The 15,216-nt window shown below is 47.0% G+C and overlaps 1 protein-coding gene across 5 annotated transcripts in view; it reads right to left on the bottom strand.

Moving 5' to 3' along the window:
- Nucleotides 1–15,216, bottom strand: part of ARMH4 (armadillo like helical domain containing 4) — a 70,185-nt gene that overhangs the window by 45,996 nt on the left and 8,973 nt on the right. For all 5 annotated transcript variants that reach the window (XM_050898519.1, XM_050898520.1, XM_050898521.1 and 2 more), the window contains exons 3-4: nucleotides 13,692–13,904; nucleotides 12,241–12,459 (exon numbers count right to left, since the gene is read on the bottom strand). In XM_050898519.1, coding sequence (XP_050754476.1) covers nucleotides 12,241–12,459; nucleotides 13,692–13,904 — 432 coding nt within the window. The remainder of the gene's footprint in view (nucleotides 1–12,240; nucleotides 12,460–13,691; nucleotides 13,905–15,216) is intronic.

The following is a 15,216-nucleotide window of genomic DNA, read 5'->3' as shown; positions in this document are numbered from 1 at the left end:
GCCAAGACTACTTATCACATCTGATCATCACCAAGCTACATCAATCATCACGTAGCCACAGCATAAAGATGTGAATAATGTAGTCCTTGTAGCACAACTGCCGCAAGGGGAAAAGAAAAGGCTCTTAACTTGTTTCCTCCTCCTCCCTAGCTCATTCCTACTTCTGAAAACAGCTTTTTAACCCCCCATCCCAAAATGCCAACAGCTCGCCTCGCTGCAAGGTGCAGCGCAGAGCACCACTTGGTGGTCACAAGGAGGAAGCTGCACTTCTAAAAAAAATCACAAACTTCACAGATGTTGGATTTCAGCAGCAGAGGCACAGCAGGAGCAGGCTGCGCATAACGCTGGGTAGTCTCATAAGATGGGAAATGGAAGCAAGCATCACACAGCTGAACCTCAAGCTGGAGGTTTGTGCTTCACATGAGCGCCTTTTACAAAAATCATGTTTTCCCTCCTTAATTGGCACCTTTTAGCCTTTCAAAGGCCTCAGCAGCAGCTTGAAAGAAAAGAAACAGAAGAGACTGAAAGTAGCAAGGACTGAAAGTGCAAAGCCCAGCAGATTCAGAAGGCACTCGGATGTTCACGTGCATTTGCAGCCCATTGTGAACTATTTTGTGTATCATAGAATCCTTTAGGCTGGAAAAGACCCTTAAGATCATCAAGTCCAACTGTAAACCTAACACTGCCAGCTCCACCACTAAACCATGTCCCTGAGCGTCACGTCTACACATCTTTTAAATACCTCCAGGCACGGTGCCTCAACCACTTCCCTGGGCAGCCTGTTCCAATGCTTGACAACCCTTTCAATGAAGAATTTTTTCCTAATATCCAATCTAAACCTCCCCTGGTGTGACTTGAGGCCGTTCCCTCTCGTCCTATCACTTGTGACCTGCGAAAAGAGACCGTCACCCACCTCACCACAACCTCCTTTCAGGTAGTTGTAGAGAGCAAGAAGGTCTCCCCTCAGCCTCCTGTTCTCCAGGCTAAACAACCCCAGTTCCCTCAAGCTGTATATACTCTTCAGTTTTGGCTAAGCTTCATCTTACAAAAAAAGAGAAAAACATAAGATGAAATGCTAGTGCCTTATGGTCAAGGCACTAGTCTCCAACAAAAAAAATGCTAGTATAAAGTTTTCTCAGCCACAGACATGAATCTATCCAAAATCAGGCATTCACCTAGAGCCCAGCTGTAGGAACACTTCGGAACGTCTGACAGTGGTCAAAAGCGCCCTTTGCTCGCTGAAGCAGACAGGCACACAGCACCCATAGCAGTTTCCACTGTGAGCCATCCATGCTCTACAGATCGTCATATGTTACATATAAGCTGATCCTGTTATTCTGTTTGCATGCACCAGATCCCAGCTCTTGCTTGTGACGTACCACATGGACCTATCAAGGAGGAATGGTACCTTGTCTCCTCTCCCAGTGACACCAGGAGACTTCAGCACTGAAACACTTATAGTCCAAGCAGACGTTCATATTTTCTCCTACAGTTAGGGTAATGCAAGAGTAGTCTAGGGCAGTTAAAGTCTCATCTCCAAGAGTGAAGAAATCCAGAACCTCCCACTCTTTGACAGACTAAATAAGCACTGTATTCTGTAAAGTAGGCTCTGCTTTGCCTTCATGGAAACAGGAAAGCAAAAAAACCCAAGAAACTTAACATCTCCCTGCTGTGACAACGGTACAACCTAAGAAAGATGCAAGCAGCAGGAACTCCCAGGAAAACGAGATTCCCAGTTCACATATCAAAGATTTTAATTTTGAAGGACTTGACAACCTTGTAACAGGCATTCAAATTTTCAGATTTGGAGAAGCTATAGGAGAGCACCAAGAAAACAAGTCTGAGACAAAAAACCAAACTTTTAGCAGAGTTTTTGGGGGTTCCCAGCTTTATTAATAGTCACGAGAAACGGCAATGGTTAGGCTTTATCATAGGACTCTGTACTGATCCATTAGCAACATTGGTGATATCCATATGATGGGATTTGCTATTTCAGGGTGGCAAAAGCTTCCTATGCTTGCTTCAAAAAAAGGTTTTTCACTACAAAACTGTACACATCCATGATGACTTTTGTGGCTCAGCAGAGAGAAATGAGACCACCTCACACCTCCTTCATGAGGCATTTCCCCGATCCAGCAGGAACCCACAACCAGCAGTGTCTGAAGCAGCTGGACAACAGACAGCATCCCACAGGTAAAAGCCTCAGCCCGCGATGGCAGCAGGGCCCTCGCAAATCAACTGCAAAGAGGGACCTTGGCCCCTCCGGACCGTCCCGTGCTGCAGAGAAGAGGACCACAGGGCCAGCTCTTCCTCCTGGCAACTCAAAGTACCAACAACCCATTCCTCACAGATGGCTTCAGTTGGGCTTCACGCAGCTGCAGAAAGCCACGCTCCTCCCAAGCAGGAGGAAATCCAAATCACTCGCAGTGCTGCTATTAGCACAGGGCAGCAGCTGTAAGCCCACGCTGTGGGGGAGCAGCACCAGCAAGGCACTTGGTGCCATCAGGAATGTGCTACAAACGGGCTGCGACGGCAATGAAGAAAGGGGTTTTGGTACAATGGCATGTAACGAGCTGGAGCTGAAGCCACTGTTGTCATAACCTTGCCGAAGGCAACGGAGTTAGACCGGGGCCTCTGTTTTCAGTTGAAGAAACCTTCACTGAAGTGGGATGTTTCTATCTTTAAATATTTTCCGTTAATATTTGCAAACGCTTTTACTCCTCAGAAGATTCAAGAAACCATCATTTGTAAGGTTTAGCGCACAAGAGAAATAGCTTGCTGTGCCCTGAGCTGCAAGAGTCTCTCATTAGGAGGTGACAGATTCACTCACAGTCACAAACTGAATTCAGACGGGGGGGGAAGAGGTTGCAGGACAAAACCTGGAGTTCTCATTTTCTCTGTCCTTTCCCTTCTCAGCCTCCCTCACACCAAACTCAGAGGACAATGATGTCTAGACAGTAACGCAGAGCATCGTTATGCTTCATGATAGTCTAAGCTCTTATTTTATACGGTACCCAGCACTGTAGGGTCTGAATGCCTAGGAACACCTGATGAGTGCCAAGGAAGTTGTGATAAACCAGCAGCCGACGCTAATTGGTTTCCAGTGGTGAGCCCACTCTTTGTATGACTTCGGGGAGGTAGAGCGTGCCAAGACCTCTCCTGTGCAAGCACTGAGCAAAGGCTCCTGCGAGCTGAGCGACGGCTGCAGAGAGTACAGATCTAGCACCTACCTGCATAACATGCCCATGAAGGAAAGCAGAGCGCTATGGAGCACAATGACTCCCACCTGCACTGTGACACACACTGGGGACACACACCCTTGGGCAAAATTCTACTTTTCAAGAAGTTTCTTTTCCTCCTGTGTGTACCGGAGCCACTCACAGGGGAACAGGGCAGCAGGGGCAGACTGAAGCGTCTCGTCCACCATGCACCCCATAGCTTACCTTCTACTCCCGTCCACTTCGCACCCATATGGCAGCATTGGTCCTTGGTCACCAATGTGCACATATATAGGAAACATAGGAGTGTAAATAACGACAGGATTAGGGATAGGGGTCTATGACTACCTTCTCTTGCCAGAACAGGAGGAAGAGGCATTAAGAAGTCTCTGCCAAATGCTTTCTTCCAGTGAGGTTCATTTTCTGCATTGCTTTTACGATCGCAGCTGACTGTCAAGGCAGGAAGGCCTTTCTAGGACAACTCTCTTTTATTATTAATCTCCTGCTTTCACGTGATCAGTAATAATGTCACCATCCGACGTCTCCAAAACGCTGCCAAGAACAATCGCTTGTGACAGCTTGGAAGGAGACGGCTGGTAGGAACATAGATGGGCTCTCATCATGCGCAGACAGCTTTCTGGGTAGAGTACTGTACTGTGGTGGGTCGAGATACCCAAGCAAGCAGTGGGCGCAGAAGCTATGCAAAATCAGGGTAAAACCTCCGTACTGATGAGTTCAGCTAAACCCAGCCATGTTCACTGCAAAGCTCTCTGGGGTATTTGCAGACTATGTTGCATGAAGGTAGTCTTAAAAGCTTTGCTCTGGAAGGGGAGCCAAATCAAGCATGGCCTCTCATGGGAAGTATCAGCATCTGGCCTATTGCACAGAGCCAAGGGAAGGGACTATTGGAAAGAACGCATCCGTTGGGTGGGATCCTACCACACAAAGCAAGATAATCTAACCCTACCCATATAAGTTTCAAGAGAAGAGGGAAATTACATGTCCAAAGCTTTTCTGTAACAGAAGAAAATCCTTGCTACATCTAGGAGAGGGAACATACCCCCGGCAGCAGAGCTGAGCTGATGCTTCTTCAGGAGCCTCTGCTTGCCAAAGCCCAAGTGCTGCAAAAGCCGCTTCCCAGCAGAGGGCTCTTCGACATTGCAAAGACAGTACAAGGAGAGATTTGGATTCTGATCCTAACCTACTTCCCCTCCCACCCCAATCTGAGGGGATTCACACTTGCTTTTTCAGTCCCAGCTCATCACTTGTCACAGGGGATCTGAGCCACTGAAGAGCTTTTTGGGGAAAAAAAAAAAAAAAAGGGGCAAAAGATATTCCAGCAGGGACCACAGGTCTGTTTCTGTATTAAGATCAGAAAAAATCATTCCTAAGAGCTGCATTTCCAGCAGCATTCACTACCAAATTGCTTTCACACTGAGCCGGGCTGGAGAGTCAGTTTAGCAACACAAGGCTATTTTAAAGGGAAAAAACCAGAATGCTGCAGAATACACAGTATGGACTATAACAAGTTTGCTCTCTAGTTTGCTGCAGAATAGCTCTTCTAACCTCAGGTGTGCAGTTGTTGAACTAACCAGTATAAAAATCAAGACAAGGAAGAGGTGATTTATCAAGTGAGGGCATTCAAATCAGTCCAGATTTAACGACCATGACCTGTAAGTGGACAGGGCAGAACAAGACAGGTGAAGGCAGATACAGAGTTTACTCCTCTCAGCAAAATACTTTCACATGGAAAAGGGCTGTGGGCATGGTACTTTTTCCCCATCACAAAAAAAATAATCCCATTCCATTTTCTCTTGCAAAAAGCTGTTTGATGGTGTCTCTTCAGAAGTATCCAATTCAACCACACTGCCTGGGAAAGGAACAACCAATAGCCCAAGAGTTAAGAAAACATTTGATTTAAGCTTCATTTTCTAGACAAACCCAGCATGGATCCATCACAGATGATGTAGGTTAGGGGGTGGATCTGTTATTATGGGCAACAGCCTCCAGGGTACTGAGGTTTTAGCTCAAGTCCTATCAGGTACCAGAAGAGAAGATGACTGCAAGCCCACTCAGCTCAGACTTCTTTCTAAGTCCTTGATCACCCTCCTACAGCCTCCACTGTCCTTTGTCAAGGGTAGTGCTTCTCCCCAGCGTATTTTCATGAAGAGTTTCAGGATGACACTGCTGGCCTGTCCTTGCACCGACATGGCCTGAAGTGTTGATGTCAGCCAGAAGGAAACACACTACGAGATCTCCCATCCATTTAAAGACAACTTGTTATTAAGAAAAAAAGCCTATGACTCTTCCCAGAAGACGAGGTAAGAAGCCAGTGCTCTAGCCACTGCATCCTGTGTCAGATTGACAAGAAGGACAGCATCCCACCTGCACAAGGCAGGAAGCAGAAATGAAAGAGCTAAACCAAATTGCAGGGTGGTTTGCCCTGGTCCCGATGCCCAAAGCTCGCCCAAGAAGCCCCGTGAGCAACACTATCTCCCGCACGCTGACGGACCCCAGCCATCAGCAGCTCCCGAGAAAAATGCTCCTTGCAGAGCCTTCAGAAGAAACTGCCAAATACCTGCTTATCTCAATCCACCTCCCCAGAGCTGTGAGGGTGAACTGCTTAATCCCCAGATTAAACCAAACAAAAACTCGTTAAAAACTTTCACCCACACAGTCCAATTACCTTTCAATAGCAACTGTAGGGGGTTTCTGTTGATTTTGTTTAAGCTTGAAGATAAGCATGGGAAAGCTACGACATTAAAGTGATATTTAAGTGAACTCTAATTTTTGGGACAGATTAGAAGTTGGATACAGTTAAAAATTCAAGCACAGCCTGGCCAGAACAGCAACCAGGGTGGGTCAGGCTAAGAAATGTCATCTAACTTGCTGGAGGCAGAACAGTGCCAGAATATCACAAAGAACAAAGTTACTTAGAGAAGTTTCATTCCCCTCTCAAAACCCAAGAGTAAAACAGCTGTGCAGCTTCACCTCCACCCACAGAGCAGCTGGGGAGGCACATGCCGCTTCCCAGACATCTGCAAAAGATGATGCAACGATGCTTTAAACCATTCCTAGAGATTCTTGCAGGAATTGCTGTTGGAGACCATAAAGCACAACAGGTACTGTAATTGAGAGAGAAAGCCCTGGAGTGCCCCTCGTTTGGCATAGTAGTCAGCCCTTTGAGAGATAGTGTGGTTTTAGTTTTGTTAGAGCTGCCAGCACATCCATAGCAGAGCAGGGCGACCAGACCACGTTCTCCCTCCCTTCACAGGGAAGCACTGACAAGGCTGAGCTCAGCACACTGGCTGCATGCAGCAGGAGTTTCCTCGCTCCTCTTCTTAGTGAGCCTTTAATTAGCCTAACACCTTCTTCGCTGTTCACCCACAAGCACCCAACTCATTAAGGGCTTGATCACCCTCCCCACCCCTCCTTCCTCAACTCTCAGCTGGATTTCATGAAACAAAACAAGTCACCACCAGATTGAGCAGCAGAGCTGTTGTCTTTGGTCAAACACTTTCAGGAAAAGAAAGGAAAAAAAAAAGGTTGGTTTAGTGCAAAATTGTGTCACACTTTTTTTTTCCTTTTTACAGTTTTCTGCTACAAGGAAGGAGAATCAGGGATGGACTACTATCTGCTGTGAAGAACATGGAGGTCAATCTGCACCAGAGGGACAGCAGTTCCCATTTCAGTGGCAGCAATAAACTGGAAGCAAGACAAAAACTGTGTACCAAGAACATTTAATAATTAATTCATTTTGCTTGTGCTTTGTCTTAAATCTTCTGTTCCTTGCCAATTTAGCTGATATCCAAAGAGCTGGTGAGGAATTATAGCATCAGGCTAGTTAACCATGCTGGGCTAAGTGCCTGTCTTATTTACACCCCTGCAACCTCATTTAAATTTTTAATGGGGTTGCAGAGATTTAATAAGGCAGGTCTTAATCCAGACAGTCAGGGTCCAAATAGCAATCGCAGTCAGAGCCTTGATTTCCAGCAAAAATACTCTTTGCATCCAAAAAAGAGAGGGCTCCTTGTACTGTGACACAGCTTAGAAGAAAAGTGTAAGGAGATTTGAAGGGTCTTTTGTAAAGTTATGTAAATGGCTACAAGTTCTGAAGTATTTTCTGAAAAAAGACAGCCATCCCCTTCACTTCTGAAGTATGACATACAGCTTAGATGACTGTGTACAAGAAGAACAAGATGCCGGGGAGGCAGGGGAAAGAGGCAGAGAATGGAGAAGAGGACGAGGAGAGCTCTTCTTACTGAAATTAGTTAAACTATGGTTTCCTTGGAAGGGTAAACTTGAGTACACAGGTCAGCAGAGAACAACAGAAACTGTTTAAACCGAAAGACAAGTAGATATTGTTAAAATATCATGAATATGTTAAGGTCAGAAAGTCTAGAGCTTCATACTAGCACTGTTCTCCAACAGCCTTTAATACAGCAGATGAAGCAAACGGCCAAGGTTCAGAGGGGAGGTGCCCCATGACTGCAGGACACCAGATTTGCTGATCCCAAGGACAGTGCCAGCCATGTTTCAGCATCATTGAGGAGCTTCTCCACAGCCAAATGCTGCAATAGGTGGGGACACACCAGCTAACCAGGCAGAGCACTGGAAACAGCACTGTGCTGACCTAGGCAGCAGGCATCTGACACTGCCTTTCCAACCCCTGGATTACTCCTCCACCCTAACAACCAGCATTCTGCCAGCTGCATGTTGAGAGCCAGCCTGATTAATCAGGAACACTTCACATTCAAGAGCTACGTGGTTAACATCTCCCTCTAGAGCAGCTAAGTTGCCCATTTTCAGAGCTATTGGCTGTTCCTGACACTGCACAACAGGTAGAGCATCTCCTGCTTTTATAAAAGCTCTAAGCACCCTCCACATCCAGCAGCCTACGTGACAGATGAACTGTCTAAGCAGCTCACTCCCAGCAACAACAGCTTGAAGCAAGCCTAGATGACTGAACAGGAACCAGCCTTAGGGCTTACACACTGTTGCAGAGTAGTTTTGGATTTTGGGGGGTAAGGGGTACACAAAAAATAGGATAGGCACATCAGAAACACCAATGCATAACACACTTTTTAGTTCCCTTCAAAACACCTATGGGAGAGTAGCAAGAGCCAGATTATTTGTTCTTCCCTCCATCTCAAAATCACCACAAGTAAACAGTCTCTAAATCCCAAGTTAATGCTGCAGCTGGAGGCCAAGCTGGAGCTTACTGAGCTGCAGGGAGTGGGTAGCATTGAACTGAAACTGTTTTGCTGATGAGCTTGGATGCAGCAAGGGCATTATGTGGAGGTCTAACAGCTGAAGGGCTTCTATGGACTTGTGGGTTGAAACACAGGTCCATCAAGAGGCAGGTGTTTCTGCTGCATCTGGGCAGCCTTGGAAGGTAACACAGTGACATCTGCCATACATGTCAGAAGAGATTAATCTTAGCATGGTTTGATGAATGCTGAGACATCTTCCCATTCTCTATCCTATGTGCCTTGCTCCACAATCACCTCCTCCAGCCATTTCAGCTGAATTTTTGCTGTCCAGGCAGGGTGGTGGCACACAAGAAAACCAAACCTTGCGTCTGCATTGACAGATACAGACCCACCCTCACCAACAGCCACAGGCAATGGTGGTGTAAGCTGTTCACACTGAACTGGCTTGTGACCCAGGCTGTGATGGGTGAGGCATCACTCTTGGCAGCAGGCTAGTTCTGTACTAACTGCTTGTTTAGGATTAGCACAGAAGGATAACACAGCCTTCAAGGTCCTTATAGAAAGTGTGCTAACCAACCTTCTGCTTAGCCTCAGTGCATCCCTGGATCACATCCCATATGCAACAGTGACAGGAGCTACTTGAGGACCAGCCGAGGGGAGCCAGCCGCTGTTGTGCTCTGTCCACCAGGTTTCAACTAAAAAGTCCACGGATCTTGCAGAAGAGAGAACATGGCAGGCTACCTGCCACTTCGGAAAGTTATACCTGCCAAGTGCTGCCATGCTTAAGGCGTGCAGCCATCTCTGCCAATACCTACCATGGCAGACGTTACAGCAAAGGAATCTAGTCCAAAAGGAATGTGGTTTCTTTCAAAAGAGCCACTTTTCAAAACATGTTGGGAGACTCATACAGCGGTCCTGAGTAGGCAAGTTGAACTAGATTCTACCTCTTTGGACCCTAGAAGTCCTACAGAGAAAGCTGCAGTGTTTAGCTTGCTAGAGACACATACAAATTCTGGGCACAGGTACAAAATATATAATTAAGTCTCCCCAACAAGTAAGCCTCATCCTCTGCTGTGTCCTGTCCCCATATCCTATAATCCCCTTATAGGATTTCTCTGGCTAGGAAGGGCAAGTAGAACCAGTCTCACCACAGAGTCAAAGTAGGAGGATATTTGTTACCCAGCTAATGTCTCCGGAGTCCACTAGAGAGGAGGATAAGCTTATCTACAGACATATTCAAAGCACCTCACATTTGTCTGTGCAATTTGATTTTTAAGACAGTTTTGCATCCAAGCCAGGTAGTTGAATATACTGATGCAATTAACCCCAGGCAGCTTGGCACAGATGGTCCCCAAGAAACAGAGCTAGCTGAACAGCAGGGGTTTATATTTAATGATGAGCCAGGCCCTCAGTGAGGCAAGTCAGCAAGACCCCACTGAAGGCAGTGGAGACCAGCTGACCTCACTCAGCTCCTTGCACTTCTTCCACTGGTGAGCAAGGCACAGCCTCCCCACAGGATCCCTCATTAGGGACTCCAGCATATGCCTGCAACAGCAGTGATGTCTGACCTTACATCCCCCAAGAGCTTGAGCACCCTGGGCTGGAGCTCAGTGTAACTTTATAGGAAAGCACTCTCAAGCATCTTGTATCTGGCACCATCTAGATATTCTGAGAGTAAGCACTAGGCATTGTAGTTTTGGGGGGGAACAGAAACCAAGCTTCCAAATGCCACTCCACCATGAGGATGTGGTACCCCCTAATTGCAATTACAGAGAGAAAAAGATATTAGAAAGCAGAGTCACAGCTCAAAAGCTTCCTCTGTGCTTAATTGGGGCAGCAGCATCCCCAGGCAGAAAGCCTATCCCCAAGTGGTATTTGTCCCATTTTACAAGATGTGGATCGGTGATCCCTAACACCATGGAAAATTCTGGCTCACTGCACTAAGGTCTAGGTTGATCAGAAGAGATTTAGACAACAAAAGCTGTGCCAGTTGTCAAAACCACACAGCACACCAGAGAGCACCATGTCCCTTGGATGACAGGCACCTGCAGAGCCATACCCCAGAGCCAAGAAACCCACAGCCTTCTAGTTGAGTCATCATCATTTAGGAAAGCTGGTCCTAACTACAGCCTACATTTGCCCTTAGAGGAGCTCAGAGCATATTCAAGAGCAGAGAAGACAGGCCTGTGGTTGCACAGAGACCTCAGTAGGAACCCAAGAAGTTGCAGCAGTCCTGTGTCAGAGCAGAAAGATGTTTTTCTAAATGCCTATGCAGAAAGTCTCATTAAATAGGGAGAGACCAATGCTTAGTTGAAACAGAAATTCCTCTTATCTTCCTGCGCAGAAAACCAGGCTTCTAAAGGACATCCCAGAGGGCTCAGAAACAGTTTAGCCTCCTGAATCATACCGCTCTTGCTAAGCGGAGACCTTATTTCCAAGCCTTAAAGATCAGGTTTTCCCACACACATGCCCTTCTTCCCCTGCTGCCACTCTCCCATCATCAGCACCACATCCTTGCATTGCCAGACACATGCAAGATTCATCCTGGCAAGGGGCGAGTGCTGTAGCTGGAGGCCCAGAGAGCTCATGGCAGGCTTCAAAGCAAGCAGCAAGCCTGACGGAGGGCAGGAGCTGCAGCACCTCGCACGTGCGCTGGGGAGGGCTCCCAGCTTCTGCTGCCCTCTAAACTTAACAGGAGTGAGAGTTATTGCTTCACGCAGAGAAAAGATGCTGATTAGCTGTTGTCTATGGCACCCCACCTCTAATCAGAAGAAAAATACCATCTGGCATGCCACCCCTGGAGGACTGCCAACCTTTGCGGTAAAATACGAATGCAAGAGAAGGTCAAGATAAAGGAAGGGGAGCAAAACAGGCAGAAAGATTAATCCCTGCCAGGTGGTGCCAGTCCAGACACTAGAGTACAAAAGTGGATGGATGAGCAAGTAGAGAAGGGTTTAAGCGGGAGAAAGAGCAAGAAGCAGAAGTGAAACAATTCTCTGCAGGAAAATCATGGATGAGCTGAAGAGATAACAGATCTGAGCTGCAGACCAACTCCAGAGTAGGATCTACTTCACCTAAACCTCTCTTGATGGGTGTTTGCCTAGGTGGCATTTACATCACTGGGTTTCAACTGCCTGAAGACAGTCAGGGAGCAGAGACTCCAAGACTGGCAGTGGGTGAAAGCAGTTTAAGAGAAGGGAGCCCACGGGGTGAGGAAAGGCTGGAGGAGCCAGTGACGGGACAGCAGCTTAGCAGGTAGCTTTGAGTTGGAAGACCATCTCAAAGGGGATGCACCCTTCGCCTCTCCCAGCAATGTCACACAGGGAGTGTAAACAGGGCATCACTTGTTCTGGCAAGGTTTCAGCCAGCTGGACACTGAGGTAGCCATCTCATGCTGAACATCCCCTTGCATTGCACGTGGTGAGGATTTCAGCAGTAGGGTGGCAAGGGCTCTCTCCCCCATGAGAGTTACCTGATACAGAGGCTCTGCAATGGATGCCCACACCTGCAGTTACAGGTGTGCAGAGCCAGACTCTACTGCAACAGCAATACCACTGCTGCTCCCTCTCCAAGGGAAAACCCCATCCCTTCCACCACAGCTGCTTGAATTTCAGGCATCCTCCATGACACTGTTCATTGCTTGCTTCCTGTACCTCCTAGAAGGGGACAGGTTGTTCAACAATTTTATTAGGAACAATAACACGCGCACATAGCTGTGTGCCAAACAGACAAACTGGGGACTCAGTGTCAAGGCAAGTGTGCCACTCCACACGAAACTGCCTGCTTCTTAGCCTTGGCATCAGTGGTACCTTCTGACTCCAGGCGGTCCAGTCCATAGGTCACAGCTGTACTGATCCTCCTCACAGATGGAAGCGCTGTCCTCCTGACAGAAGATGCCATTGATGCTGGAGTTACCAGGACCACAGTTCTGCTGGATGGCTCCTCTGTCTGTCCAGACTGGGTAACAGACAACCCACCAGGAGCTGGAACAGCCTTCTCACTAGTGACCAGGACCACATCTGTGAGATCTACAGAAGACAAGAAGCAGCAGCAGTTTGGCACAATACTATTAGAAAACCCACCATTTAAGAACCAACTCCTTAATGAAAACTTAACTCAGAGTGGAAGCTATTAAACTCTTGCCTCTTTCAAGATGTGAAAGTGACTCTGCTGTAATAAAAGCTTCTCCTCCAGGACAGCCAATACAGGAGGCTCCCCTTAATGAGAACTCAGCTAGGTTTTCCTTCCATTGCTTTGAGGACTGCTAGTCACCACCCCATAGCAAGAGTAGAGCACTGAGACACTAGCTGAGATCTGAACTGAGTGACAAATCAAATTGTTTATTGCAAAGATAAGTTAGTTAAATTTATAATTAAATCCCAGAAGCAAATTAGTAGAAACTGCTGGAAGAGCCTTCTCTCCCCAACAAAGGGACCTTAATTTAAGAGATACAATGCAAATAGGGTTTTTTCTTTTGATGCCCTGCAATATAAGAATTACTAGAAAAGCTGCCCAGCAGCAGTTTCGTTACAGTGGTACCTACTACTACAGAAACACACTCAAGCTCAAAGTCAGCTTTGTGCTAAGGGAACCCTTGCTACACTCCTGTCAAGACGACAGGCTCCTACACTTATCTGCCAAGGTGACACCAAGCCAGCAGGCAGCAGCTAGATGAACACAACTGCTTAAAGCATTTCTATATGAGCTGCATCAACCTGAGAAGTACTCACCATTCCTCAGTGGAAGTGAATATCAATGCAGGCTTTTACACCCAACGGCTTGCCAGACTCTTGCAAGAGGGTATCTACCCCCCACCACTGCTCCCACGTTACCCTGATGAAACATTTTCATCCTTTGGACTGAGCATCAGCAATCTGTGACTGCCTTTGGCTCTAGAAGAGCTCTCCCTCCATAAATAAAAACTGGCTTCAATGTCTAAGGCTAAAAGTCAGCTTGCTAGCAAGCATAGATGTGGGGGTTTTGTTTGTTTTGGGGTGATTTTTTTTATAAGTCTCTACTTCATTGTTATTTGGGGCAAAAAACATATGCTGGCATATTTCAACATGGTGAATCTGGTAGCATGGGCAGAAAGTAGTGGCAGCCCAGGGCTAGAGGCAGCCTGCAGAAGGCTAGAAAAAAGTCATTTAGAATACGGATACTGTGTGCTGAGACTTCAGTGTTCAAGCATCGCTATTGGTTTCAGATTTATGATCTCATCTTGTGTGGAAATGAGCCCACAGTCCTTGAAGCAGAACCCTACCTTCTACATCCAGAGTGTTCGCCATAGAGGAAGTACCAGTTGCCACCAGCGTCTGGGTGGCACTAGGAGCAGTCGGCATCTGGGTGTCCTCCCCACTGTTCTCCTGCGGAAGGCTTGCAGCTCCTGTTCCCTGGGTAGCACCAGGCGCCAGTGTCACAACTGACAGAGCAGCATCAGCCTCCTGGGCAACTGTTGTCACCTCTTGAGTAACACCTACAGCAAGAACAGTTGTCAGTACCAACTCACAGGGCAGCTGACAGCAACAGAGCAGAGGTTTGATAGAATATAGGTCCATGCATTAGCATTTCCAGAGCCACAGCACAAGCAGCAGGTCCAGCCAAGTATCATCAGGGCAGCGCAGCATAAAGACAGACATGAGAATGTGCATAACAGGAATAAAAGCAGCAGAATCAGTCCTCATTTTCTTAATTGCCCTTTAGGGACATGTGGACCCACTGGGGAACAGTGCCAAGTGAGTCCAGCGCTGCAGGCCTGTGGTATGAAATACCATTTGAAGCATGGGAGGCTGCTAGAGTGGTGCTTTTAGTGACCAGCTCTCATGCCTACGAGACTTCAGCTTTGTAGAAGGGTTTATTTTTGTTGCACAAGTCTTATTGATAGTGTTGTTTCCCCAACATCTGGGAAACAGCAGAGAGGGAACCTGCTGATAAGTCAAGTGCTTATAAATTAATCTAGAAATTTATCAGTCAGGTTTCAGCACCAGCATGCAATTAGCTTTCCTTCTTTTACAGCAAAAGCTAGATCTTTTGGATGCAGTGAGGGGAAGTTATCCTTTTGCCTCTGTAGCCTAAGAGGGAAGGTTAAAGATACCCAGCAATTAAAACAAAGTCCTAAACCCCAGCTCATGTTCCTCATCAGCCTAGGAACATGTCATTGCCCAACACCTACCAGAGGTTTTTTAGCATTCCCCCTGTATTTTAAACACTGAGTAGAAACATTGTCATTAGGCTGAAGGTGCCATCTCTGCAGGTAAGTACAGTACAGGGTGACACCGTCAACCTGTGGCAGGCCATCCAGGAGAAACATTGTGCCTGCTGGTAACAGAGTTGGCACAAAACACTGGACAGTCAGAGCCCAGCCACAGCTTCACTCTAGGCTGGGGAGACAACACCAGGAGCTTTTGTTACAAAGGACAGCACAGAGCTCTGGATAGATCTTTTGATCTGAGCATCCTTGTAAAGTCATGGAAGATGTCAGTTACTCGTGGGCTACCAGTATAGCTCACCCATTCCTGGATTTAGGAAGCATTTACAACCATGCATTGTCTCTGCATCTTCTGCACTGACTGCAAGTGTCCATAGCTAGCAGTTGAGAGCCAGATGATCCCAGATGCTAGTTAATTTAACCCCCCAGGAATTATTCCCCCCTCTGTTTTGCAGGGCTTTAGAGCGAGCTAGTACAATGACCACCTTTGGGTCCTTGCACTTGCCATATCAAAGGGACACTTGCAGGAGTGTTATCCTCCCTGAAATAAAGTGTTTAACCAGTGGGTCAGAGGCTGGGC

Source organism: Gymnogyps californianus, chromosome 5 (genome assembly GCF_018139145.2).
Source record: "Gymnogyps californianus isolate 813 chromosome 5, ASM1813914v2, whole genome shotgun sequence".
Lineage (NCBI taxonomy): Eukaryota > Metazoa > Chordata > Aves > Accipitriformes > Cathartidae > Gymnogyps > Gymnogyps californianus.
Note: the sequence above shows the minus strand (reverse complement) of the source record. Positions and strands in the feature narration are given on the sequence as shown.